General features: G+C 38.3%; 3 protein-coding genes across 3 annotated transcripts in view; 1 reads left to right on the forward strand and 2 right to left on the reverse strand.

The window, feature by feature from the left end:
* Positions 1 to 251: 251 nt before the first annotated feature.
* Positions 252 to 7073, forward strand: LOC130909573 (potassium voltage-gated channel subfamily A member 7-like). Its single transcript, XM_057826220.1, has 2 exons — positions 252 to 905; positions 6177 to 7073. The coding sequence occupies exons 1-2, from the start codon at positions 252 to 254 to the stop codon at positions 7071 to 7073; spliced, it is 1551 nt and encodes a 516-aa protein (XP_057682203.1).
* Positions 7074 to 10964: 3891 nt separating this feature from the next.
* fgf21 (fibroblast growth factor 21) lies at positions 10965 to 12418 on the reverse strand. The gene is made up of 4 exons (XM_057826767.1): positions 12159 to 12418; positions 12005 to 12082; positions 11781 to 11884; positions 10965 to 11453 (listed from the first exon to the last, which is right to left on the reverse strand). The coding sequence occupies exons 1-4, from the start codon at positions 12280 to 12282 to the stop codon at positions 11166 to 11168; spliced, it is 594 nt and encodes a 197-aa protein (XP_057682750.1). The 5' UTR covers positions 12283 to 12418; the 3' UTR covers positions 10965 to 11165.
* A 4160-nt stretch (positions 12419 to 16578) lies between these two features.
* Positions 16579 to 24044, reverse strand: part of LOC130909861 (liprin-alpha-3-like) — a 36328-nt gene continuing 28862 nt past the window's right edge. Inside the window, exons 21-31 of the mRNA XM_057826777.1 lie at positions 22409 to 22490; positions 22144 to 22344; positions 21996 to 22058; positions 21502 to 21528; positions 21210 to 21385; positions 21029 to 21126; positions 20767 to 20942; positions 20592 to 20660; positions 20170 to 20332; positions 17571 to 17640; positions 16579 to 17490 (exon numbers count right to left, since the gene is read on the reverse strand). Of these exons, the coding sequence (XP_057682760.1) occupies positions 17588 to 17640; positions 20170 to 20332; positions 20592 to 20660; positions 20767 to 20942; positions 21029 to 21126; positions 21210 to 21385; positions 21502 to 21528; positions 21996 to 22058; positions 22144 to 22344; positions 22409 to 22490 (1108 nt within the window). The 3' untranslated portion in view covers positions 16579 to 17490; positions 17571 to 17587. The remainder of the gene's footprint in view (positions 17491 to 17570; positions 17641 to 20169; positions 20333 to 20591; positions 20661 to 20766; positions 20943 to 21028; positions 21127 to 21209; positions 21386 to 21501; positions 21529 to 21995; positions 22059 to 22143; positions 22345 to 22408; positions 22491 to 24044) is intronic.

Here is a 24044-nt window from a genome sequence, read left to right on the forward strand (position 1 = left end):
ATGACAGCGAAACCCTGTGATTTTATTTGGTATATGTGAGTAGAAACTTTTTTCCTACTAAATTACTCTTGCTTACAACCTTTCTCTGTGTATGGATTATTTTTAGTATTGCTGTAATGCAATTAGCAATGCTAATTAACCATATCCACTCATGGGACTCTCACTCTGGTCTCTGGCAATTTAGTCTTGCTGCTCAACAGATCCTCAGGAAAGACGTTCGCAGAGGAGCCTAACTTGTGATACTGAACGGGATGGACAGCAGTGACCAACAGGATGAGGAAAAAGTAGGTAGAAAAGAAAACGATGGAGAGAAAGACAAAGAGATAAAAAACCAGCTGAACATTGAGGAGAAAGGAGAAACGGAGATTAAAAAGAATGAAAAAGAAAAGAGGAGGCGTGGATGGGCACTAAGTGAAAGACTGGCCATTAATGTCTCAGGGATGCGGTATGAAACCCAACTTCGCACCTTAGCCCAGTTCCCTGACTCCATGCTCGGTGACCCTCAAAGAAGATCACGGTACTTTGACCCAATACGAAATGAACTCTTCCTGGACCGAAATCGCGCCTGCTTTGATGCTATCCTCTACTTTTATCAGTCAGGCGGGAGACTAAGGAGGCCCGCCAACATCCCTCTGGACATCTTCATGGATGAGCTAATGTTCTATGAACTTGGAGAGGACATCATGAACCGCTTCAAGGATGACGAAGGCTTTTCTAAAGAGGAAGAGAGGCCCTTACCCTCTAACGAAATGCAAAGAAGACTTTGGATGCTTTTTGAACACCCGGAGTCTTCGTCGGCTGCTCGCATCATAGCCATTATCAGCGTCATGGTTATTGTGGTGTCTATCCTCATCTTTTGCCTGGAGACGCTGCCCGACTTCCGCGTTGAGAAAGAGACACGAGAGGTACGGAATGTGAATAAAAATAGCATGATGATTAGGGCTGCAGCTATCGATTATTTTAGTAGTCGATTAATCGATGTACTAGTTTGTCGAATAATCGAGTAATCGGATAAGCAACATGAAAAATTAAAATATCTGAGCTGAGCCTCAAACGGTATAAAAAAATTAAGTAAGGATCTATGTACAACAAAAGAACAATTGGCTAACTTAAATAGCAAAAGTCCGCTAGCTTAAATGCTATAAAACATTATTATTATTATTATTTTTTTTTTTACAATGCTCTTAACTAATGGTTCAGACACATATTCCAACAAAAAAGGGCTAAATATACCCATAAACTACATTACGAATACATTAGAAAAAACATTAGCGGAAACAAAAACTTAGCTTAGGTTGGTCTTAACATGGAGCAGCTGGATTCAGCCAAATGATAAATGAGGCAGACTAGAAGGCAGTGTATCCACTCAAATCAATAAAACTGATTGCAAACACTTTCAAAATAATCCTTGACAACGCCACAATAATTAAACGAATACTCGAAGCAGCAAAATTTAATTCGAATCTTTTTTTTCTAATCGAATACTCGAGTTAATCAATTAATCGTTGCAGCACTAATGATGATAAAGAGCTCTGCTCCATCTAGAGCTCTGACATTAAAAATGTTGTTAAAAAAGTAGTTCAAATGGATCTTTTTGGTAGTTCTACAATGAACTACCTAATTTACTCTATTCTTTTTATTCACTTGCGTTATGCATAGACCTAAACTGTGTTACATTTATGATGCTTGCAATCAGGAATGTGTAAATGGATAGAAGGGTGAGGCCCGGATGCAAGGAAAGGAGATGAGTAAATTGCAGGCTTAGGTGCACACAGAAAAGGTCACTCACAGTGACCAAACACATTGGCGAAACACTGCCAAAGTCTTCTGCCGGCTTAGAACAGAAGATTAAAAGATCTCACGGGATGAGTAGAATGCATCAGGTCATGTTAATAGATTCTTTCAGGGCTGCCGCTCTGTAAGTGAGAGCTGCCAGGAAAGAACTGTAACTTTGTCCAGTCCAAGTCTGCTCAGTTGGAGGCCCACTGAACCACACTGGCAGTCAGCGCACCGGGAAGGTGATGAATGTGGAGATGGATGGGAAGTCGTACAGCGAGACACTCTCGTATTTCTCTTCAGACATCTCACAAGGTTATATTTAGTATGAGGAGAGCCCACAGAGGTGATGAGCACATACTTCAGGCCAGATACACACCTTTAGTAATAAACACTGTTGCTGACCTACTACTGAATGTCATGTCAAAAAACATTTATCCAAATTGCACTTATAAATCATATCCAGCACATTACCAGCGAGGCCATATACTAAATAGACATCTACAGCCATTGTCTTTTTTCAGTTCCTACATTTAAATGTAAATTGCCACTATCCACGAATGTGATGCTGACTGTCACGCAAAATAGAAAGACAGGTGCAGTGCAAGAGAGATCGGGGCAGCTATGATTGATATGTAAAGCCACAAATGTCAACTGGGTTCTGATGGCTGCCAAAAATGACAGCCAATGAGATGCTGAACAACATAGTTAAGTTATAGTTATCAGAATACTGAGGAAATGGTATCCCGTAGATGTCTTTATATTGGCGGTAAATATAGCCAAGCTTTCCAAATAGTTCAATACTTTGCCAAACATGTTTATTTGCCTTCTGAGTTGAATCATATGAGAAGGTGACCTGCACCATATTGTACCATTATCTTGGGAATGACAAGCTTCTACTGGCTCTAGTTGTCATATTATTTTGTATTTTTTATTAGATAATAAACTCTAAACATAGACTTCATTATGAAGTCTATGCTCTAAAGAAGAAACAAACTCGATGGAAGCACTTTTGAAGGGAGGAAATTGACGTTTCAAAGCCTTACCTAGCCTGTTACACTTCCATGCTAGCTATTAGTTATTGCTACTGCTATTAGTGTTGCCTTGAGGTCATATCTCACTAGGTGACTTGTCTTCTATTGTAAAAATAAAGAGTAGTAAGTTAAGTGTTAATTTAAGTGTTTAGGTATAGTGGTATTGTATTAATTAATTTATTAATACAGGTAGTAACAGGGTTGCGACATACTGACCCTACTTGATTTTGACTTTACGACGTCAGGGTCCCGTCCACCGTTTGTCTCCAGTCATATTTAAAAAAAAATTTTGTCGCGTAACAGTGTCTCCGTCATTTAGTTTTTACATAATTTTATTAATATGACATATAATCAGTTTTTGTTAATCTTACTTCAAAAAAGTAATTACAGTTACAAATTACTTCTCCCAAAAAGTAGTTGAGTTAGTAACCCAGTTACCTCAATTTAAGAGTAATTAGTTACTCGGCAAAGTAACTGATGTTACGTTTCATGTTCGACATGTTATCACATGATCCATTCTATAACGTCTGTCACATCAAATATGTTTATATTACCTGATTGAATTTAACTGTAGTTTTGATTCCCCCCCAGAAAAGACCTAGGTCACAGTTTTTACATTTTTAAAAAATTCAACAATATGAGAGTGTAATGGTATACAAACTGTAACTTTCAAATTCTGTGTGAAAAAAAAGCCTTTTTCTTTCTCCTGTTGTACTGAACCCGCACTGACCCCCCATACGTACTGAATCGTGACTTGTGTACCGTCACACTCCAAATGTATATGGCGGAAAACACAGACACGACTGAAAAAGCAGTTTCTGCGCTTGCACTCCTCTTTAAAAGAAACTGCTGTATTTTAAGCCAAAACAACTGTTGCGTTTAATAGAACAATATGTCTTTATGCTGCCATAGCAGATTCATGGCGCTATTGGCCCCAAACTAGTCACGGATATTTACCTCATAACTATCGCTTTATTGTATTTTTTTTTTGTTTCTGTCGCATTTTTTCCAGTATGTTAGATGATAAATAATCGAACCATACAAAGAAAAATTGGAAAAAAAGTTTAAAAAGGTAAATATATGAAAAAGAACATCTCGACCACTCCTTGATGTCTACGATTTCTGCATCGCGACCCTTGTTATATTACCATGTTTCACCCATAAAATCTCTAAAAAACTCCAGCTGTGGCCATTCACAGCTGTGTCTTGACACTCATTGGTACATGCTACATGGAGTTTTTGAATCAAAACAAGGTCAGTACACGATAATATCTCGTTAAAGTCATGGCGTCTGTAATTCTGCTCACGCGTGCTCTCACCTCCAGACAGGGTTTTGCTGTTTAAATGTTTGCTGTTTGAATTTTTTTTTTGTTTTGTTTTTTTTTTTGAAAATGCCCTCCTGTTCAAAATTTTTCTTCACTCAGAAAATTGAGACTTTAAGCTTTCCAATTATGTATCAAACGTGTATATCGGACAATTTTGAAAGTTGGCTAAATTGGGGGTCTTAGAGTGGAACTTCAAGTCACCTGAGTGTTTTACGCCTTATACCTGTAATCTAGGTATATTTTTCAACATGCAGGTGAGGCTTTGAATCTCTTCCCTCTCCCATCTTTGCTCTAGTTGTTTTGATCAACAAAAATCACACAAGGTTTATGAATACTTCATTCAAGAAAAGTTTAGGGCAAGTGGCTATTTTTGGTTGTAAAAAACAAAAACAAATTATCATTACATTGTAGAATCTACAAAAACAATGCACACTTGGTGATAATAATGCCAACTCAAAAGGAAAACAGTCCATTATTATCAATTAATTGTACCCACCTGAACACCACGAACTGTATGTAAAATATATAAATAAAGTTGCCCAAGAGTTTAAGATGACGCTCGCCAAGCTAAAGGCTAATGCTACCGAGAACGCAAATGCTATGCTAATGCTCCAGGGCCACGATAGGCGGGGTTTGACTTTTGGGCCAGGGGAGGCACAACATGTTATGGACCCCAAAACGTAGTGCCAGCAATAAAATTAACTTACAAGAATATTTATAATAACAAGTTGAAAATGAGCGTTTTTTTGTTTCCCATCATTCTTGAGGGGAGTTCTAAATCAGGCTGCTTAGGACAGCTATACTTTTCGCCAAGATCGTCATCCGTTGAATATGGTACGCTCGCCGGTGTCGTGCCAATGTAGTTACCCCAGTCAAAAATTGTATCCCCTGGGCGGAGCTATATGGAGGTAGATTTGTGTCTTCATTATTTGATAGTGTTTGAATGCAAAAATATATTTGACATTCAAAAAAATGCATTTGAAAGCTATTTTTGTTAGATTTTTTTTTTTTTTTTTAATGATTGAAGTAATGTTGTTTTGCGTTTGGGCCACATTTTAGCTCGGACATTTGTGTCTGTTATGGCTAGGATATTTTTGTCTTCATTATTCATTTAAAAAATAAGTTGCTTCAAACAAAAAAAATATATTTTCAAACGAAAAATCATCTCAATCAAAAAAGAAACATTTCTATCATAGAAAAAACGTTTTTGAATGCGAAAAAATTTTGAAACTCAAATATTTGCATTTGAACACTTAATTTTTAATTTAAAAAGTTTTCTTTGATTTTAGCAATCCTTTTTGTGTTTGGGCGATATTATGGGTAGGACATTTGTGTCTAAATCATTCAATCCCCCAAAAAGTTGATTCATTCCAAAAAAATATTTTCAAACAAAGAAAAAAAAAATCATTCATTTTTGTTGTTTGCTTTATTGCTTTACAACTTTTATATAGTATATAGGAAAGTCAATTACATGCAATGGCTCTTTTCGGCCACCAGGAGGGGCCTGACCCCCCTAAACTCCGCTTATGCTAGCATCGCGTTTGCAACGGCTTCACAACCCCCTTCCCACCTCCCCACTCCTGCTCTGCTCTCGCCGTGTCTCTCAGACATCTCGCGCATTTTAACCAAATTATAGTAAAGCGCGCCTTCACACGCTTAGTAACGGTAACATCATTGCAAAGATGGGAATAGTAATCAATTAGATTATTCACTACTGACAAAAATAACATTATTAGTAACGCCTTTATACTCTTAACGCCATTATTAACAACCCTTCAAATAAAACATATTTTTTGATAATTATTTTGAGATTTAGGAGGTATTTAGGGATACTTAAAGCTTTCATTCCAATTTACGTGGAAATCACCTGAAACTACCTGTATAATTATGTTTACATTGCTTACTTTCACTAATGTTTTAGAATGTATTTGTTATGTGCAAAGTTGTTCATAATCCTATTTGATTCAGTGTGAAAATTAATAAGCAAATAATAAGATTAGGTCATAATGTATTCTTATATGTAGTCTGTTTGTCATCGTAGGCATATTTTTACAAACACCACGGCCAAGAAACTAACACATCTGAGACCATGCCTCCGCCTCCCAATGTGTTCCAAGACCCCTTCTTCATAGTGGAAACCGTGTGTATATGCTGGTTCTCTTTTGAGCTCATCATGCGCTTTTGTTGTTGTCCCAGCAAGATGCACTTCTTTAAGGATGTAATGAATATCATCGACTTCAGCGCCATTTTGCCTTATTTTGTCACTCTGGGAACAGAGCTGGCAAGGGAGAACGAAACCAGCCCCGCCACATCCTTGGCCATCATTAGAGTCATCCGGTTAGTGAGGGTATTCAGGATTTTCAAGCTATCTCGTCACTCCAAAGGTCTCCAGATCCTCGGTCAGACACTGAGGGCGAGCATGCGTGAACTCGGCCTTCTCATCTTCTTCCTTTTTATCGGAGTCATACTTTTCTCCAGCGCCATCTACTTCGCCGAGGCCGACCACAGCGACACGGCCTTTATCAGCATACCGCATGCTTTCTGGTGGGCAGTGGTCACCATGACAACAGTGGGCTACGGAGACATGTACCCAGAAACAGTGTGGGGAAAAATGGTAGGCTCTATGTGCGCCATTGCCGGGGTACTTACAATTTCTCTACCCGTGCCGGTCATAGTATCCAACTTTAGCTACTTCTACCACCGGGAAACGGAATGTGAGGATCGATCTCTGTATAAGCATGTTACAAGCTCACTGTGGGAGGGTGAGGAAACAGAGGGAGAAGAAACACAAGAGGGGAACGGGAATCCTGATGGGGATTATTATGCCATTGGAGGCAACTACGACAGTCTTAATGGGACTCTTCTGGGTAATATGCAACAGAGTTCTGAATTAGAAGCAAATATGCTGTTAAGGGAACCGCTGGTCACCCAGGTTTGAAAAGGACATTCTCTGAGTCAGAACAAACTGTATTATCAATGGAGAAAGGCTTCAAACGCATACTTGATTGTTTAAAATTTGCCAAGTGTCTTACAGAATGTGTGGCGTTTGTATATTCTCAAGTTCCCTCATACAAATAAGCTTTTGGTTTTTCTTGACATTGAGAATGTATGCATTCAGACACTATGACGTCTTACTTTGCATATTTTAGAATGGAAACATTGAGACGTTCTGTATTGTTAAAAAAAAAAAAAAAAAAAAAAAAAAAAAAAAAAAAAAAAAGGTCCTGTTGCATACACATTGAAATCTCTCGTAAACTAAGCCGTCATTCTTAGCATTGTTTCAGTAATACTCAAAAGTTCACATTGTTACCGCATTGGGCCATGTGACATGGGGTTATTGACCTCTTCATGCTGTAATGCAACACTTAATGAGAATATGCAGCATACTTGTGTTGAAGACATGAATGCTTCTGTTATGTACTTAATGGTTTAATAAATGCTATATTTTATTAATTTTTTAGGATAAAGTGGTGATTATTATTATTGTTATTTTTAGTTACATCTTAAATCATAACTTTACGACTGACCTTTTCCTGACCTTCAGTATCAGCTGTTTTTATCCACCATTTTCCTGGAACCGACGCCTTACTTTCCATAGCATGAGAATGATGACCCATGGAAGGCATGCCATTACTGTACTTCAATACTGTGTGCTGGATTGTGTTGGTGTCAATGTCGCACACCCAATAGCAACGGCAGTTACAACTACAGTTAGAAACAAATGAAGAAAAAGTAAACATTTTTCTCACTGCACCAAAGTAGCACTAACATCATTACCGACCTAATATACAGTATTAGTTTTGAGCTGTTGATTTTGCAGATGGCAGCAAGAAGGCCACATAAGTGTGGCCTTTAAGCATGTAAAACTGATCTAAAGTTAACTCATTCACTGTCAGGTCAAGTGTATGTAGAGTCTTCAGAGTATGTGTTGTGGTCAAAAGTTAAAAAAAAAAAAAGAAAAAATATATATTACAGTGATCCCTTGCTACTTCCCGCCCTCAGTCCATCGTAAATTTTTTTTTCAATTAAAAAACTAAGTAAATAAATACAGATGAGCTGTCCCGAGCCGACCGTGTAGTCTCACTAACGCCACCCCCTTGCTGTTTGTTGGTCAGGCAGTGCACTGGAGTTACTTATTAAAGTTAACGATGATTGACAGACGTTGGGTTTGATCTTGCCAGAGACGCGAACTTCAAAGCACCGCATGCGTTAATCATCGTTTAATTTCTTAAACAGTTGCTTTGGCAACTCATTGTGTGTAAGTAAGCTACTTGGGTGGATTTGAGTGGACTCACTCAAGCAAATATTTAAAAAAGCCAAGCATTTTTTTTGGTTGATTGAACATGTTTATTTCAAATACTCAATACATAGGTCCCAATAATCAGTGACAATAATCAAATAAAAGAAAAGAAGAACAAAATATGAGTATTCGAAAAGGAGTGAGGAGAAGTAAAACCTATTTACTCCCACCCCTTGTCCTGAAGTTCTGACATTTACTTTCCAGTCCATACATTTAAACATATATATTCTTATTTAACACACATACAATCACACCATATAAAACTACATGTTACCTCTACACAAGTGTCGCAAAAGCCCAGTCCATAAATCAAGCCCATAAAACAAATAAATAAATAAATAAATAAATAACACGAATATCCCATATCATAATATGTGTCACAATTATCACAATGGCTTGGTTGTTGTCTCCTTCATCCTTATTTTGAAATTCATACCTTTATACAGTTTCTTAAATTGTCCCTTATTTGTACATTCTTTTAAATCCACACTAAATTTATTCAGTAGTCTCACCCCACATACTGATAAGCAAAAACTTTTCCTTGTTGTCCGATATCTGGGTTCCTTGAAGTCCCAATATCGCCGTAAATTGAAACTTTTTTCGTAGCATGTAAACAACTGCTGAATATTCTGAGGTAATAGTTTTTTTCTGGCTTTGAACATTATTTGTGCAGTTTGGTATTGTACGATATTAGGAAACGAGCAATTTTGACTTAAAAATAGTGTGTTTGTATGATCCTGATAACCAGCCATAGACTTCATAATGATATTGACGGGGCAGATTCCACCTTCACTGCGCCACGCCTTCAGGTAGGGGGCAATCCCAAAATCCGCTTGTTGTTTGCAGTCGGTCGCAACGACACGTGCAGCGATCCAACGCCGGATTTAAGTTGAAAAAGTACGAAAGCTGTACGCATACAAACAGGAAGGATTGTTTCAGGAGTGACTTGTTCGAGGATTCAAGGTAATTATTATATTTTTCGTTTTTTTCACAAAAATTTTGTACGTAAAAAGCTCTTTGTTGTAAGGCTGCCGCTACATTGTCTAACACACTAGCATCATTCTTCGACATATTTATGTAAAATAAATTCTAACTGCCCGTTTTTTTGTTGCTGTTGCTTTTAACCAAGAATCGAGACTGTTTTACGTCCATATCTATAAAGAATTCAGGGATTTAAGCATTTATTTACAGGAATTTTCACCGGAAAAGCTCTGTTTACATATGGCGGCCTCTACATTTGCTTACTGACTAGCATCACAGTTGGCAATATTTACGTAAAATAAATGCTAACTACGCGTTTTTTTGTTGTTGTTGCTTTTTAACCAAGAATCGAGACTGTTTCACAATAATTTTCACCGGTAAAGCTCTGTTTACATAAGGCCGCCGCTTTATTTGCCTACTGACTAGCATCATAGTTCGCAGTATTTACGTAAAATAAATGCTAACTACACGTTGTTTTTTTTTTTGCTTTTAATCAATAATCGAGACTTTTACAGATATACATATATATAATTCAGGGATTTGAGCATTTATTCACAAGTATTTTCACTGGAAAATCTCCGTTTACGTAAGGCGGCTGCTACATTTGCTTACTGAGTAGCATCATAGTTCGCAATATTCACGTAAAATAAATGCTTACTACACTTTTTTTTTTTTTTTTTTGCTTTTAACCAGTAAATCAAGACTGTTTTATGTCCATATCTATAAAGAATTCAGGGATTTAAACATTTATTCACAAGCACTTTGTGATTCCACTCAGTCAGCTTTGATGGCCATGCCAACAATACAGGCGCCTTGTTAATTGCCCCGTCAAAATACTATGAAGTCTATGAACCAGCTTTGTGAATGATGCCTAATGCCCTTTTCTGTAGTACATTTACTGAATATAACGAAGTTTTGTAATTATTGCCCCAAACCTCGGCACAGTATTGCAAGTAAGTAGAGACTAGTGATATGTATAGAGGGTTGAGTGATTTGAAATCTAATACCCTCTTTTTCTATTCCTGTTTAAAAATAATTCGGCGGGACAGTAACATGTTTGAAATTTAAAGTGATTATTACATTTGAAGTGCTTAAAATCAATTTATTAATATATATACAAGTTTTTATTAATTATATAATTTGGGGGGAAAAAGTTAAAAAACATGTCGGGAACAGAACTCGCCGCAATAGGTAAAAAACCACGAAGTAGGAAAAAAACAATATTTTTTTTTTATGTATCTTTTCAATACTAAATATGAATAAATACATTGAAAACACACAGAAAAAAAAAATATTGTTTTTTTCCTACTTCGTGGTTTTTTACCTATTGCGGCGAGTTCTGTTCCCGATTAACCGCGAAAAACGAGGGATCGCTGCATATTAAAAACACCCATTGACATCGCAAGACCTCTGATCCCTTTTGATTGCGTGATCACTGCTAGCCCCTCCCATTCCAAATGGATCATCACCATCAATGGCAGTCAAATAGTTAACATTAAAAGACTCACATGGGAAAAAATATTACAAAAATAGTTTATTTTCATTCATGTTTTCCAGTCTGACAAAATGCCTCAAATGTACATTCTGTAAATGATTATTGCTCAGATGCAAACACTGTCGACACATTTAATAAGAGTTTATAATAAATAAACTTAAAAAGCACACTTAAATAAATAAAATAGAATAATATTTAAATTTAATAGATAGCCCGAATTCACCTGTAATTGCAGTTCATTTACTTCCTTTCTTTCACTTTTCTACTGAAAACTGAGGACTGAGCACGGACCCCTGAGACATTCCAAGAAGGTCATCAGAGTCCAAGTTGAAGTAGGTCTCTCTTATTGGTGCCCGCACTGATGCGGTCTCCTTTGGAAGGCTTTCCTTGAGTGGAAGGAATCGTGTGAAGGGAAGGTGTCGATCTGGGGAACGCCTGGACGCCAGCGACAAGGGGAATCCGTGGCGCGGGGACAGGAAACGGGTGTATCCGTCCGCCAGCAGCAGCTCTTGGAAGGTGCAGTCATCTTCCGAGAAATGACTCTGTGTGAAAGTCAACGTCACAGATGTTATGGAAGGAGGGCCTTGTTAAGTGGACCCCGTTCTATTTGCAAAAAGTTGAATTGAGGCAATCGGACTCTTTCTTATTGCTTCATAGAAGAATGAAGAAGCTTCAAATTGAAACTAAATGATTTCTTTATTCTGAAATTTGCAACTCCTGTTCAGATGGTTACATTAGATTGATATTGCTAAGTGTGTCGGTGTATGACTGCAAATCCTTTTGGATAAAAGTTAAAACCTTTTCAACAAACAAGAAGAATCCAGTTGCCTCTGTTCAGCCTTTCACGATTATCATGACACTTTGTTTACCTGCCCTCTCAGGGATCCGCCGCTGTCTGTGCACAGAAAAAGAGATGACCTCTGACCTTTGATGGCGATGTGGCCCGGTTGTACTGACTGCAGCTGCAGTGCACCTGTGAACATTCACAAAACATTGACTTAACTACGCTTATTTAAAATGCCAGAATTCCATCCTGATCGCCACTCGTCCACCGTTCTGCTGATGGAATTACTTGGAAGCAACAAACACTCACTGTAAGGGGTCTGAACATCACTTCCGGACACACTCCCATCCTGGCTAATCTGTAGGTACATCCCTCGTCTGTGATTTTCTGAAAAAGAAATAAATCACCTCAATAAAAATACTATCTAACATACCGGACCTAGACCAGAATTCAAATGAAATACCTGTATAAAGATGCCCCTCTCTGACTTGACTGCTAAAGGCTAAAATTGGGTTAGAGTCAGCAAGATAGAACGACTGAGCGACCGGAAGGAGTGTGAAGAGAAAAAAGCTTGCTAACCAAAACATTTGGAGTCAAAATGAAAATATTTAAGTTATTTTAGACGGATAACCAATAAATACAAAATAAATAAATACAAAACAATTTATAAATTACAAAGGAAACGGCAAAATACATAAAATTAGGAATATTATTGCTCAAGTAATGCACTTTCGTTTCTGTTATATCCAAAGAAGTTTGTGCCTTTATAAAGGAGCCAGAGAAGGAGGGTCTTCTTCATGACTCAGACATTTAAAGTGTGATTTAATGCTGAGCGGAACCTCTCCGACTATATAAGGGCCTCTCCCTTGTTCGTTTTTTTTTTTTTTTGAGGTAAAGACAGAATTAAAATTCCCAGTAGCATTTCACTGTTTTCATTCCTTCATCCCACTTCTATTTATAGCAATAAATAACAGCACTTAAGGAATGTTATCTATTTGTACAGATTCTGATAATTACATTCCTTCAAATGAATACAATCTTTGGAATTTGACTTCAATTAATGAATGATATTAAGTAATGATATTCAACTATTCCTGTCCCGTACTGGACAACATCAAATCTGAATATTATCATAATAAAGTATAAGTCTCTTTATTTTTATTTCCAGCAATAGACACGTAAGGACTTACTGTAACTACTTCTTTGTATTCCATTCCTCTTACAAAAATGAACAAAACAAACGTCATCCGCACCATCAATTACTGTACAGGACACAAAGGTACAAAGGCATTGAGTAACACTTCTTCATCTTGAAGCGCGTTTATCTTAGGTTGACGGGTGTTTGTTTGACGGAATTACGAGAGGAAGAGTGGGCGAAAAGGATTCACAAGTGCGAGAGCAAACCCTGTTTACGTGAGTGCAGCTGTGGAATGACTTGCAGGCCTGCTGGTAAATGGACTTCCATGTAAACCTCTCGCGCATCGTTTTCACCTCAATTGGGCGACTATTACAACATAAATGTGCACTGGTGCACGTACATGTGATCAGAATCATTGTGGCATATTGCAAACATTGTATATTTACAACAGATAGTCCAACATACGTACAGCAATGCAAACAAATGGTTGCGAGGATCATAGGTGGAGTTTGACTTTTGGGGCAGGGGGGGCACAACATGTTCATGACCCCAAAACGCAGTGTCAGTAATAAAATTAACTTACAAGAATATTTATAATAATAAGTTGACAATGAGCGTTTTTTGTTTCCCATTTTTCTTGAGGGGAATTCTAAACCAGGCTGCTTAGGCAATATTTTTCGCCAAGATCGTCATCCATTGATTTTGGTACGCCCGCCGGTGCCGTGCCATTGTAGTTACCCCAGTCAAAAATTGTATCCCCTGGGCGGAGCCATATGGAGGTAGATTTGTGTCTTTATTATTCAATAAAAAAAAGTTGCTTCAATTAAAAAAAAAAAAAAAAAAAAAAAGTTGCTTCAATCAAAAAAAATTAAATGTTTTTGAATGCAAAAATAAATTTGAAACTCAAAAAACTAAAAAAAAAAATGCATGTGAAAGCTATTTTTCTTTGATTATTTTTTTTTTTTTGAATGAAGTCAAGTTTCTTTTGAATGAAGCAACTTTTGGATTGAAGTAATGTTGATTTGTGTTTGGACCACATTTTGGCTAGGACGTTTTTCTCTTTATTATTCAATTAAAAAATGAGTTGCTTCAAGAAAATATACATTTTCAAAAAGAAAAATCACTTCAATCAAAAAAGAAAAATTTGAATCATGGAAAAAACTTTTGAATGTGAAAAAAATATTTGAGATTGAAAAATTTGTATTTGAACACTTAAATTTTCATTGAAAAAGTTTTCTTTGATTGAAGCAATCCTTTATGTGTTTGGGCCATATTATGATGGGGACATTTGTCCTCATCATAATATGTAACCTAAATCATTCAATCCCCAAAAAAGTTGCTTCAAAAAAAAAAAAAAAAAAAAAAAAAAATCATTAAAAAAAAATATTTTTTTCTCTCATTTATATATACTTAAAAAAATTACATGCAAAGCAAATGACTGTCAAAGGTGCTCGAAAAATAATTTCGATCCATTATAAAAATGTTTTTTTGTTCATTTCATTCATTTTTGTTGCAGTTTTATTGCTTTACAACTTATATATATATATATATATATATATATATATAATATATATATATATATATATATATATATATATATATATATACATATATGTAGGAAAGTCAATTACATGCAATGACACTTTTCGGCCACCAGGAGGGGCCTGGCCCTCCTGCCCCCCCCCCCCCCCCCCCTAAAATCCGCTTATGACTAGGATAATTTTGACCTTTGCACTTCAAATGATCCAGACTTCCAGAGTATTGAGAGGCCGTTTACATGGTGACTCTCCGAGAATACGAAAAATTTCACATTTGCAATTACGTCTCCATTTGAACAATGTCGCAATTCCGCATGAAAACGATGTAGTATTCATGCCAGGCCCTAGGGGGCAGTGCAGATTTATAGGGCGACAGAGAATGATGCACTTTGACCCCACCAAGCTCCCTCAGCCCGGAAAAAAATATGCCCGTCCACTCGAAGCAATGGCATTTTTCTTTTGTTCTAAAAGGCACTAAAATTGAAACATTCAACATAATTTAAAAATATTATTAAAACAGTAAATTAAAGCCGACATTCCGCCATATTTGCTGTTTTTAATGTTTAGTAGCAACGCTGCGCACGCCCATTGTGACGTGTACGAGTGCTGACGTTAACGTTGCGGTCTCGCGCTGCGGGAGCCTTTGATATACATGCCGAGGAGGCCCTCTTCAATCCCCGGCAATTGGATTCTTTCACTTTGGAGGCAGGATTCAGAATTTTCCGTCTTCGCCGACACCAAATGCACGCGAGGCGAGTCCGCTACTCAGTTATTGGGTCTTTGTGTCGCAGAGTCGCCATGTAAACTGCCCCTGAGTCTACACTTGTGGTTGTACCACTCGTGTTGCATGGGCTCCCTCTAGTGGATCCAAGACAATCCTTGTCTAAGTACAATATAGTTCAGTTGTATTTAACTTTTAAGTACAACACATTTGCATTTAATGTTTAGGAACTGTTTTTTCTTTAACTTTTATTTAACGTCTTCTGTTTTGGCATCAACCTTACATGCAATACGTTTGAAAACAGTGGGTAATTTTATTGTGACCTACAGTAGTAATGACCAGACGTTTTCAGAAAATTGAATGCAGAATCTTCAAAACTTTTGACCAGATGTGTACTTGTTTTGACATCCAGACCTACTTTTCTACTGTACTCATTGTTAGACATAATGATGGTGCTTGGTGGCCTAAAGCAAAAAAAAAAATGTTATATGTGTCTTTGCCTGTAGATGGTGCTAACATAATGCACAATTTAATTAAATGATATATTCCCGCGGAAAAAGTTCCACTTATACTGTTAGCTATTCATATGTATGCTAAGTATGAATAAAAAAATAAAAAAATATTATTTTACATGGCATTTAAACTATAGTATTCTAAGTCATTTGCCACTAAAAGTATTTCTGATACTTCATCTGTAAAATATATTGAGCTCCTGATATTTTTTTTCCTTTTGAAAAATGTTTAAGGTGATTAGTGATGCGTAATTATGGTAAATGCATAAATAAAGCCTTGTTCCGAGAAGGAGTAGTGACTAGTTGATGATGTGACTATCGTTAAAGTCATTTTATCACCTTATGATGACGACAATGAGATTTACTGAAGAATTTGAAGTGAAGTTTTAAGACCCAATCTGTTCGCACGGCGGTGTACACTATTTATCCAGTAAAACGTTAGTGTCACAAATATTTATTTCCTTTTCCGATGACTAAAAATCTGGTTCCATGTGAATTTAGCTCTCACACTAGCTAGCTAAAGAAAGGTAAAGCCTACGCTCCACTCTCTTTCTAACAAAAAATGGTTGAAAAGTTTGTAGCCAAAAATTAAATCTGTATGTAATCAGTGGAAATATTACATTGTTTCTAAAAAGTTGCTCTACGTTTAGCAGTATTTGTTTTCTATATCTGTAAGAAAAACTGAAATCAGCAACCTGCTAAATCTGGGGTGCTCAAGTCCGGTCCTCGAGAGCCTCTATCCAGCTTGTTTTCCATGTCTCCCACCTCCAACACACCTGAATCAAATAATCAAGATTGTTATAAGGCTCCCGTATAGCTTGTTGATGAGCTGATCATTTGATTCAGGTGTGTTAAAGGAAGGATACATGGAAAACAAGCTGGATAGGGGCTCTCGAGGACCGGACTTGGCCACCCCTGTGCTAAAACCATCTTAATTTAAGAGAAAAGAACTTTCAGAGCCGTCATACATGTTTGTTTGTTTGTTTTTTAATTACAGCTTTTACAATCATAATCATTATTATTATCATATAATATTCAATTGGTCATCACTACTCTCCAGTAATATCAACTTAACCCAAAAGACAATTTGTTTTTCCAAAATGTACACATACAAGTCGCATATCTTGACTGTCCATCGTTTAAAACATATTTATTTTTGTTAAGCTAAAATGAAATTACCATCCACCTGAAAACTAAGTATGAAATGAACATATAGTTTACACGCATACATACTGTACATACATACAATAGCAATTATCATAAAAAATGATAAAAATAAAACACACACATTTTACAAAGTTCTTAGATCCAAGCTTCCACATCATTAGATGACAGACGTTCACTCTAAAATGGTTGATTTTGGCATGCATATGAACACAAATGCGTTTTCACTTATTTTCCGGTTTCAACGGGTCATAAAGCACTTTGCTTATTGTCTCACTGTCAGTCCTGTTCCCACTTGTGCATCCGGCATTTATTTTATGGCTTCAGAACATACACATTACCACTCAAAACTGTCCTGAACTGTAATGTCATGACACCAAGAGTTTGTATTATTCACTTATCAAATTATTATCCAATTTACCTGAAAGAATGTATTGTTCTGAACACAAGTGCCCAAAACTATAAATTCAATGTGTCAGTATTGCCATCGCACACCCGAAAAGGGAACTTGAATTCATGATAGGTGTTGGTCACTTTCTACAGAATCAAACAGCATCATGCCACAACAATGGATTGAGAGATAAAGACAGAGAGATGATTAAAAAGGCATCCATTCATTATTATATCTTTTGACCTCATAAACTCAGAGTCTTTGATTCTTTGAGACGTCCGACTCTAATGTCACTTCCTGGGCTTCCTCAGGTCAGGATGGTGATAGAGGTCTGCAAAATGACACCATAACACACAGGAAGTTTGACGTCAATTGGCCGCGTTTAAAGATAACACCAATAAGCATTCTCACCTGATGTGCTTTTTTTCTTAGCAGGAATACGTTCTCACTGACGCCGACTCTCCTCGTTGACCCGAGTTCACTAGAAATGTAAATCAATTAATTTCTTCAGACTGTATTCATAGAATGAAGTCATTAGCGGCTATTTTAATGATTTTGCTTAATTTCCTGAACACGAAGAGTTGAAACTAAGTATGTCCTGATACGATCATGTGATCAGAAATCGGGCCGATTGCGCCATTTTTCAGAGGATCGGAATCGGGTGAGAAGGTATGGGGCGCCGTTTGTAAAGCAGCACATGCTCAAAATTACGACAACATTTTCTCACATTTACTGCCACACAGTGTTTAAAATGGTGTGAAACTTTTGGAAGTTGCTCTTTTTTTTTTTTCACATTTACAACATTATTTAGCAACTTAAATATGTATTTTTTAAAATAACTTTTGGACCTGATTATTTAAATCCAGAACTTAATATTTAATTTAAATCTTAAACTTATATCCTATATCCTAAATGTTAAATCAGGAAACGGCCGGAACTAAATATTTAGCTCAATATGCAAATTCACAATACTGGAGACTGGAAGTAACAAAATAAAAGCTGGTGGAGCAGCTCAGACTGTCTGTTTATGTTGCTTGAAAATGAATAAAACCTACTCAACAGTGGCAGTCTACTCTTGGACATCAGTCATTGTGATAATAACAATATATAGGTAAAATACATATTTAGGAGAAACTATTTAAAGCGTATTTTGTGTGCTCCAGCTTTTATTTTGTTACTTGTCTCTAGTATTGTGAATTTGCATATTAAGCTAAATATTTAGTTCCGACCGTTTCTAGATTTAGCATTTAGGATATAAATTAAAGATTTAAATTAAATATTTAGTTCTGGATTTAAACGATCAGGTCCAAAACTTTTTATTTAAAAATAAATATTTAAGTTGCTAAATGATGTTATAAATGTGCAAAAAAAAAAAGTGACTAAAAATTTCACACCACGTTTAAAACACTGTGTGGCGCTAAATGTGAGACAATGTTGTCGTAATTTTGAGCATGTGCTGCTTTACAAACGGCGCCCAATAAGAAGGATCGGATTTTTATGTTAAAAATATATTTTTGTTTTTCTGCTTCATGCTCATACAGCTCATACTCCTTCATGCTCATACAGCGCCACACCCTCTCTCGTGCTAAAGGGAACCTCGGACTTAAAGACTTGTAGGCTCTAATAAGCCGCAATTGGACACTTTTACTAAAATATGTTACTAGATACACATAAAATATTGCCATTGATTTAAAAATCTATAATATTTAGTACATGTTTTGACCTACGGGGGGCGCCGTGTTTTACACGCCCAATGGACGCTCAGTATGATGACGTAGATTGTCACTGTCACTCGACGAATACTACCGGGTTACTGCAATTCCTTCTACGCGGTGAGACGCCCAACACATGCGCTCATCGGTTAAAAGCGGTAAGTACTTACTATATGTGTTTTTATGTGTTTTTTAATTCCTTTTCATTGCCCCAAAATACTTTTTGCATGTGTTTCCCTCTCATACTTTTATTCATTGTGATATCTTGTGGTAGCTTAAAAGCAGATTGCTGGTCTGTTGACCACATTAGTCACGTAGCATATTTAAACCACCCTTATTTGATATTACTACGTTTTAGTATTTTCTTAAGGCATCTTTAGTATGTTCTATCTGTATGCCTCTAAAGAAAACAAGCTGAAAGCGCACGGTAGTACTTTGGGTGTCAAATTCACCTTTTGCATGATTTTTCGCCAGTGTAGCACTTTTTGGCAGAAAGCGTTTTTTTTTTCTACTCATGTCTCGTCTCACCCCATCTTTTCGGTTCAATTTGCTTTTGCTGCTTGTCTTGTGAAATATCGACAGTGCTGTCATGCTCATTAATGTTCCTATAGGGTTCAGATTAAAAGAACTGAACAGATTACATGTTTACGTCGCTAGAGTCATACTCTGGAAGCCCGGCAGCATAACCGTGTGACGTCACCGCCCTGTGACATCAACAATAATGGCGACCTACTAGTTAAACTAATTTTAAAAATTGTTTAGAAACGAAAACATCAAGAGGGGTTTCAAGATCAAATTATTTTAACTCATAATAACGTTTATCTTTTAAGAACTAAAAGTCTTTCTATCCGTGGATCTCTTTGAAGTCAACGGTGATTGGCAGGTTTTTAGCTTTGATCTGGCCTGAGAAGCTTGGTAACACTATGATCAAAGCTACAAATGTGTCAATCATCGTTAAACTTGCAGCCCAGTCTTAAGTGTGCTTTGGCAACTCATTGTGTAAGTGAGAGGCTGTTCTCAGCAACGTGAGCATCAAAGCGTGAGCGGATTTGAGTGGACTCACTCAATGAAGCATTTAATAAAGACAAGCATTTTTCTACGTTATTCTTGTTTTTAAAGTAATTCCCATTATTAACGCGCTGGGATGGTAACATGTTTGGAACTTTTGTTCAAATTTGGAAAAAAAAAATGGATTGGTATCGGATCTGGATATTCTCAAAATCAGGTGACTCGGACTCGGTTGCAAAAATATGCGATCAGGACATCGCTAGTTGAAAACTAAATGTTCCTCTCCTCACCTTCACTTTGGACTTTTCTCAAAGTGACAGAAGGGGTCGAGATTGCAGAGGCACGGAAGTTGGCCGGTAACGTTTCCGAAGAGTCGGATGTCACGCCGCGAAGATCTTTCTCTCGGAACATTTTCCTCCACGAGGGTGATCGTGTGAATGTTTTAGTGCCGTCCTATGGAAGACACAATGAGGTAATGGCAGTCATTAACTGAAACAGCCGCCTCCACTGCATGGGGAGGGTGGATTAAGTGGTGTTTGTTGTGACAATGCGCCACTGGTGGCTCAATTTTACACGGTGTGTTTGGGTAATTTGTAGAGTAGTGAACATGTCTGAAGCAACAAGGGTATGCCTTGGAGACATTTCACCACAAAAAGGAAGGACGGGGTGAAAATCAACACATCATCTTGACTGATTATTCTTCTGGCAGTACCTCATCTGGCCTCCTCTCTGTTCCCATGGAGATGAGAGCATTGTACTCCTTTTCCAAGAGCTGTCTTGCCTACAAATCAGAAAGATTAGATAATATAAGCAGCACTTCATGAAGAACTCATTTCTAACTGATGAGATTGATAATCTTTTAATAGATTGCAGCTTTTTGAGCATACCTGTGTGTTCTGATTGGGTATCTGGAGAAGGAGGGCCAAGTCGGTGTAGTCGAAGGTGTCATCGAGAGCCAGGAGTGCTCCGTGGACTCCGCTTTCTAATAGGTTGTCTGCAAACTCTTTGAGACCGATGGACTGCACCCAACACATCACACGCTCATTGGACCACACCATCACATCTGAGAAGAGGCACACGGTGAGAAAGGTCGAACGGATACATGTGGTGCAGAGAATCAGGTGTTTCTAAGTGGGAAGTTGTCATCACCTTGGTTCTGATGCTGACTATCCTCCCTCCTCCTTTCCAGCTCCTTTCTGTCGTAGTTCAAGCGCTTTAAGCACATGATGCCATAATGAAGACTCACCCTACGGAAAAGCAGAGTGTGCATATCAAGAACAGACCAAGAAGTATCTGGAGATAATGATTAATGATTTCACCAATAATATACCTGTGGAAACTGTCCACCATCTTCAGTTGGCCCCTTAGCTCTTTCTTGGTGAGGTGATCAAGCATTCGGGCGTCCACCAGTGACTCCATGAAGTAAGAGCGATACTGGGGCAAACCCAGACTGGGCAGCCACTCATTTCCCACCCACTCATGGTTCATATCCCCATAAGCCAGGATCTGTAGATGGGAAATAGCACTACAATTACACAATATATTGGATTTCACCTCAAACATTTGGATGAAGTAACAAATGAATGCAGGACACCCTTTAAACATTAAGCCCTTGAACTCACCTGATCCCAGCTGAACTCTTTCACCTCCTTTTGGTTTGAGAGAGTGAAATAATGAAAGAAAAGAGGGACAGAGAGGCACACATAGAGGAAATGTGTATTTTTGTAGATGTGTGTGTGTGTTATGGTGGAAAACGTTATAAGGAGAGGGAAGGCAGAAGAAGGAAACGTTTGTTAGTGATAATTAGTTGGAAAAAACACTACATCGCACAGATTTTAAGGGAACAGTAAGGGAAAGGCGTAACCAAACAGGCCTAATAAAAGAAAAAGAAAAAAAAAGATGTCAAGTTGATGATAACTTCAAAATGAGAATATTCCAATAAAGAGCAACCTAATTTGTTCAGTCAGTCCATCATTTTGTATACTCCACAAATTTACTGTCATTGACGGCGAAAGACGTCCAATTAAAATTCAACTGGTTCAAATAGATTGGATGTCTATTGCCGTCAATGGTATTTAAGGATAACATTGAATAAAATAAAATGAAATGTTCATACCGGCTTGGTGGCAGCAGCGAGTGACTCCATCTCAGCATGTGTCATCCAGATATTACTGGTCGACTGTAGTAATAGAGTTCCAAATGTGTATCGCAACTCAGGTGACTAGCTAAGACACAAGATAATGTAGGGTTTCCGGAAGGCTTACCGAGCGTGTGCTTGCGGGTGCCGACGGACTGGTGAGGGAAACCATCTCTTGAATGGCCAGGCGGAGTTTGAGCCTGTGGAGGGGGTTGCTTATGCCGATCTCTCTTTGGATCTCTGTGTCCGACAAGTTGGCCATAATGGCGCCGCTCTTTACATTGGCGCGGCATGCTGCCACATACCATGCAGGCATCCCTACCCACAACTGCAAGCACAGTGAAAAATGTTACAGAAAAATAACAACAACAGCAACAAAAAGGAAGCCATACCTCAAGCCATGTGACAACCGTTGGCCCATCCCATGAGGCAAAAGGCAAACCTTGACGACAAGCCTCCTCGAGCAGGTCATGCCTGGCAAGGGAGTGGAACATTATAAGTGAGGTGTTAAAAGTTTCTTCACAATTACATCAATCTCGTGATAGACATGTGCCGATTACCGGTTGCAAGGTATACCGTGGTATGAAAATGTCAAGGTTTCAAAACCGCAAAATTTTCCCATCATACCGTCCCTACGGTATTAGCTATTTTTTATGTCCCAAAAATGCATGGATAAATCCCTCGCTTGCAGCTGCAAGGCTCAACCCTCCCCCACCGGTTGCTGCTCAGTGTCAGTGAGTCAGCTGTGCTACACAATGGCAGGAGGACGTGAAACTCCTGAACTTTTTCCCCCATCGGATAAACAAAATAGCTGGTATGGGAATACTTTGGCTGCAGAAAAGTTACAGACAGCTGCAGCTTAAAGGAGGAGGGCCAACATGCTTGCATAGGGTGGCTGCCGAGGAGGCAATACCTCCAATATGATTTCGCATTTATACATCAGCACCCCCAAATCCGAGACCATGGTCCTCAGTTGGAAAAGGGTGGAGCGCCCTCTCCAGGTCGAGCCCCAAGTGGAAGAGCTCAAGTATCTTGGGGTCTTGTTCACGAATGAGGATAGGAAGGAGCGGGAGATCGACAGGCGGATCGGTGCAGCGTCTGCAGTAATGCTAACTCTGCAGCGGTAGTGTTGAAGAGGGATCTGAGCCGAAAGAAAAACTTCTATGTCTAGTGGATCTATGTGCCTGCCTTCACCTATGGTCACGAGCTGTGGGTTGTGAAAGAAAGAACAAGATCCCAGATACAAGCGGCCGAAATGAGTTTCCGCCGCAGGGTGTCCGGGCTCTCCCTTAGAGATAGGGTGACAAGCTCGGATATCCATGAGGGACTCGGGCGTCAAGCCGCTCCTCTTCCGCGTTGAGAGGAGGCAGCTGAGGTTGGTCGGGCCTCTGGTTCGGATGCCTCCCTGGAGAGGTGTTCCAGGCATGTCCCACCGGCGGGAGGCCCCGTGGACGACCCAGGACACGCTGGAGAGACTATGTCTCTCGGCTGGCCTGGGAACGCCTTGGGATCCCGCCGGAGGAGCTGGTTGAAGTGGCTGGGGAGAGGGAAGTCTGTGCTTCCCTGTTTAAGCTGCTGCCCCCGCGATCCAACCCCGGAGCAAGCAAAAGATGATGGATGGATGGATGGATGGATGGATGGATGGATGGATGGATAGACAAAATTAAAGGTTAGTAAACGCTGTCATGAATGTTTCCCACCAGCTACGAGAGTTAACTCCAGTGTGTTTAGTGTGCCTAGCGGTGGTAAAACATGTGGTGTTGTTTCTCATTGGCATCTGTTTGTGTCTGAGAAAGAGAGTATGTGTATAATGTAAACATAATACGAGTCATACACACGTGCTTATTAATTCAATTATTTTTGTTGTGATGGTAATAATGAGCTGTGGCTATGGGTTTAGGCTCACCTAAAGGACTGCATTTATTTTAATTTTATTTAGAATATTTTGTTAATGTGTAAATTTTATTTAAACTTTATACTTATGTTCTAATTTACTAATGTTTTGAAAAATAAAAATCCTGTTAAATG

Source organism: Corythoichthys intestinalis, chromosome 21, assembly GCF_030265065.1.
Source record: "Corythoichthys intestinalis isolate RoL2023-P3 chromosome 21, ASM3026506v1, whole genome shotgun sequence".
NCBI classification, from domain to species: domain Eukaryota; kingdom Metazoa; phylum Chordata; class Actinopteri; order Syngnathiformes; family Syngnathidae; genus Corythoichthys; species Corythoichthys intestinalis.

Excerpts from the sequence above, each read along its gene's own strand:
- LOC130909573 (XM_057826220.1), top strand. The coding sequence starts at position 252 with ATGGACAGCAGTGACCAACAGGATGAGGAAAAAGTAGGTAGAAAAGAA. Across the intron at positions 906-6,176 it reads TTGAGAAAGAGACACGAGAG|GCATATTTTTACAAACACCA; the intron begins GTACGGAATGTG and ends TTGTCATCGTAG.
- fgf21 (XM_057826767.1), bottom strand. The coding sequence starts at position 12,282 with ATGTTTTGGTTAGCAAGCTTTTTTCTCTTCACACTCCTTCCGGTCGCT. Across the intron at positions 12,083-12,158 it reads AGAGGGGCATCTTTATACAG|AAAATCACAGACGAGGGATG; the intron begins GTATTTCATTTG and ends TTTCTTTTTCAG. Across the intron at positions 11,454-11,780 it reads GCGGATCCCTGAGAGGGCAG|AGTCATTTCTCGGAAGATGA; the intron begins GTAAACAAAGTG and ends ACTTTCACACAG.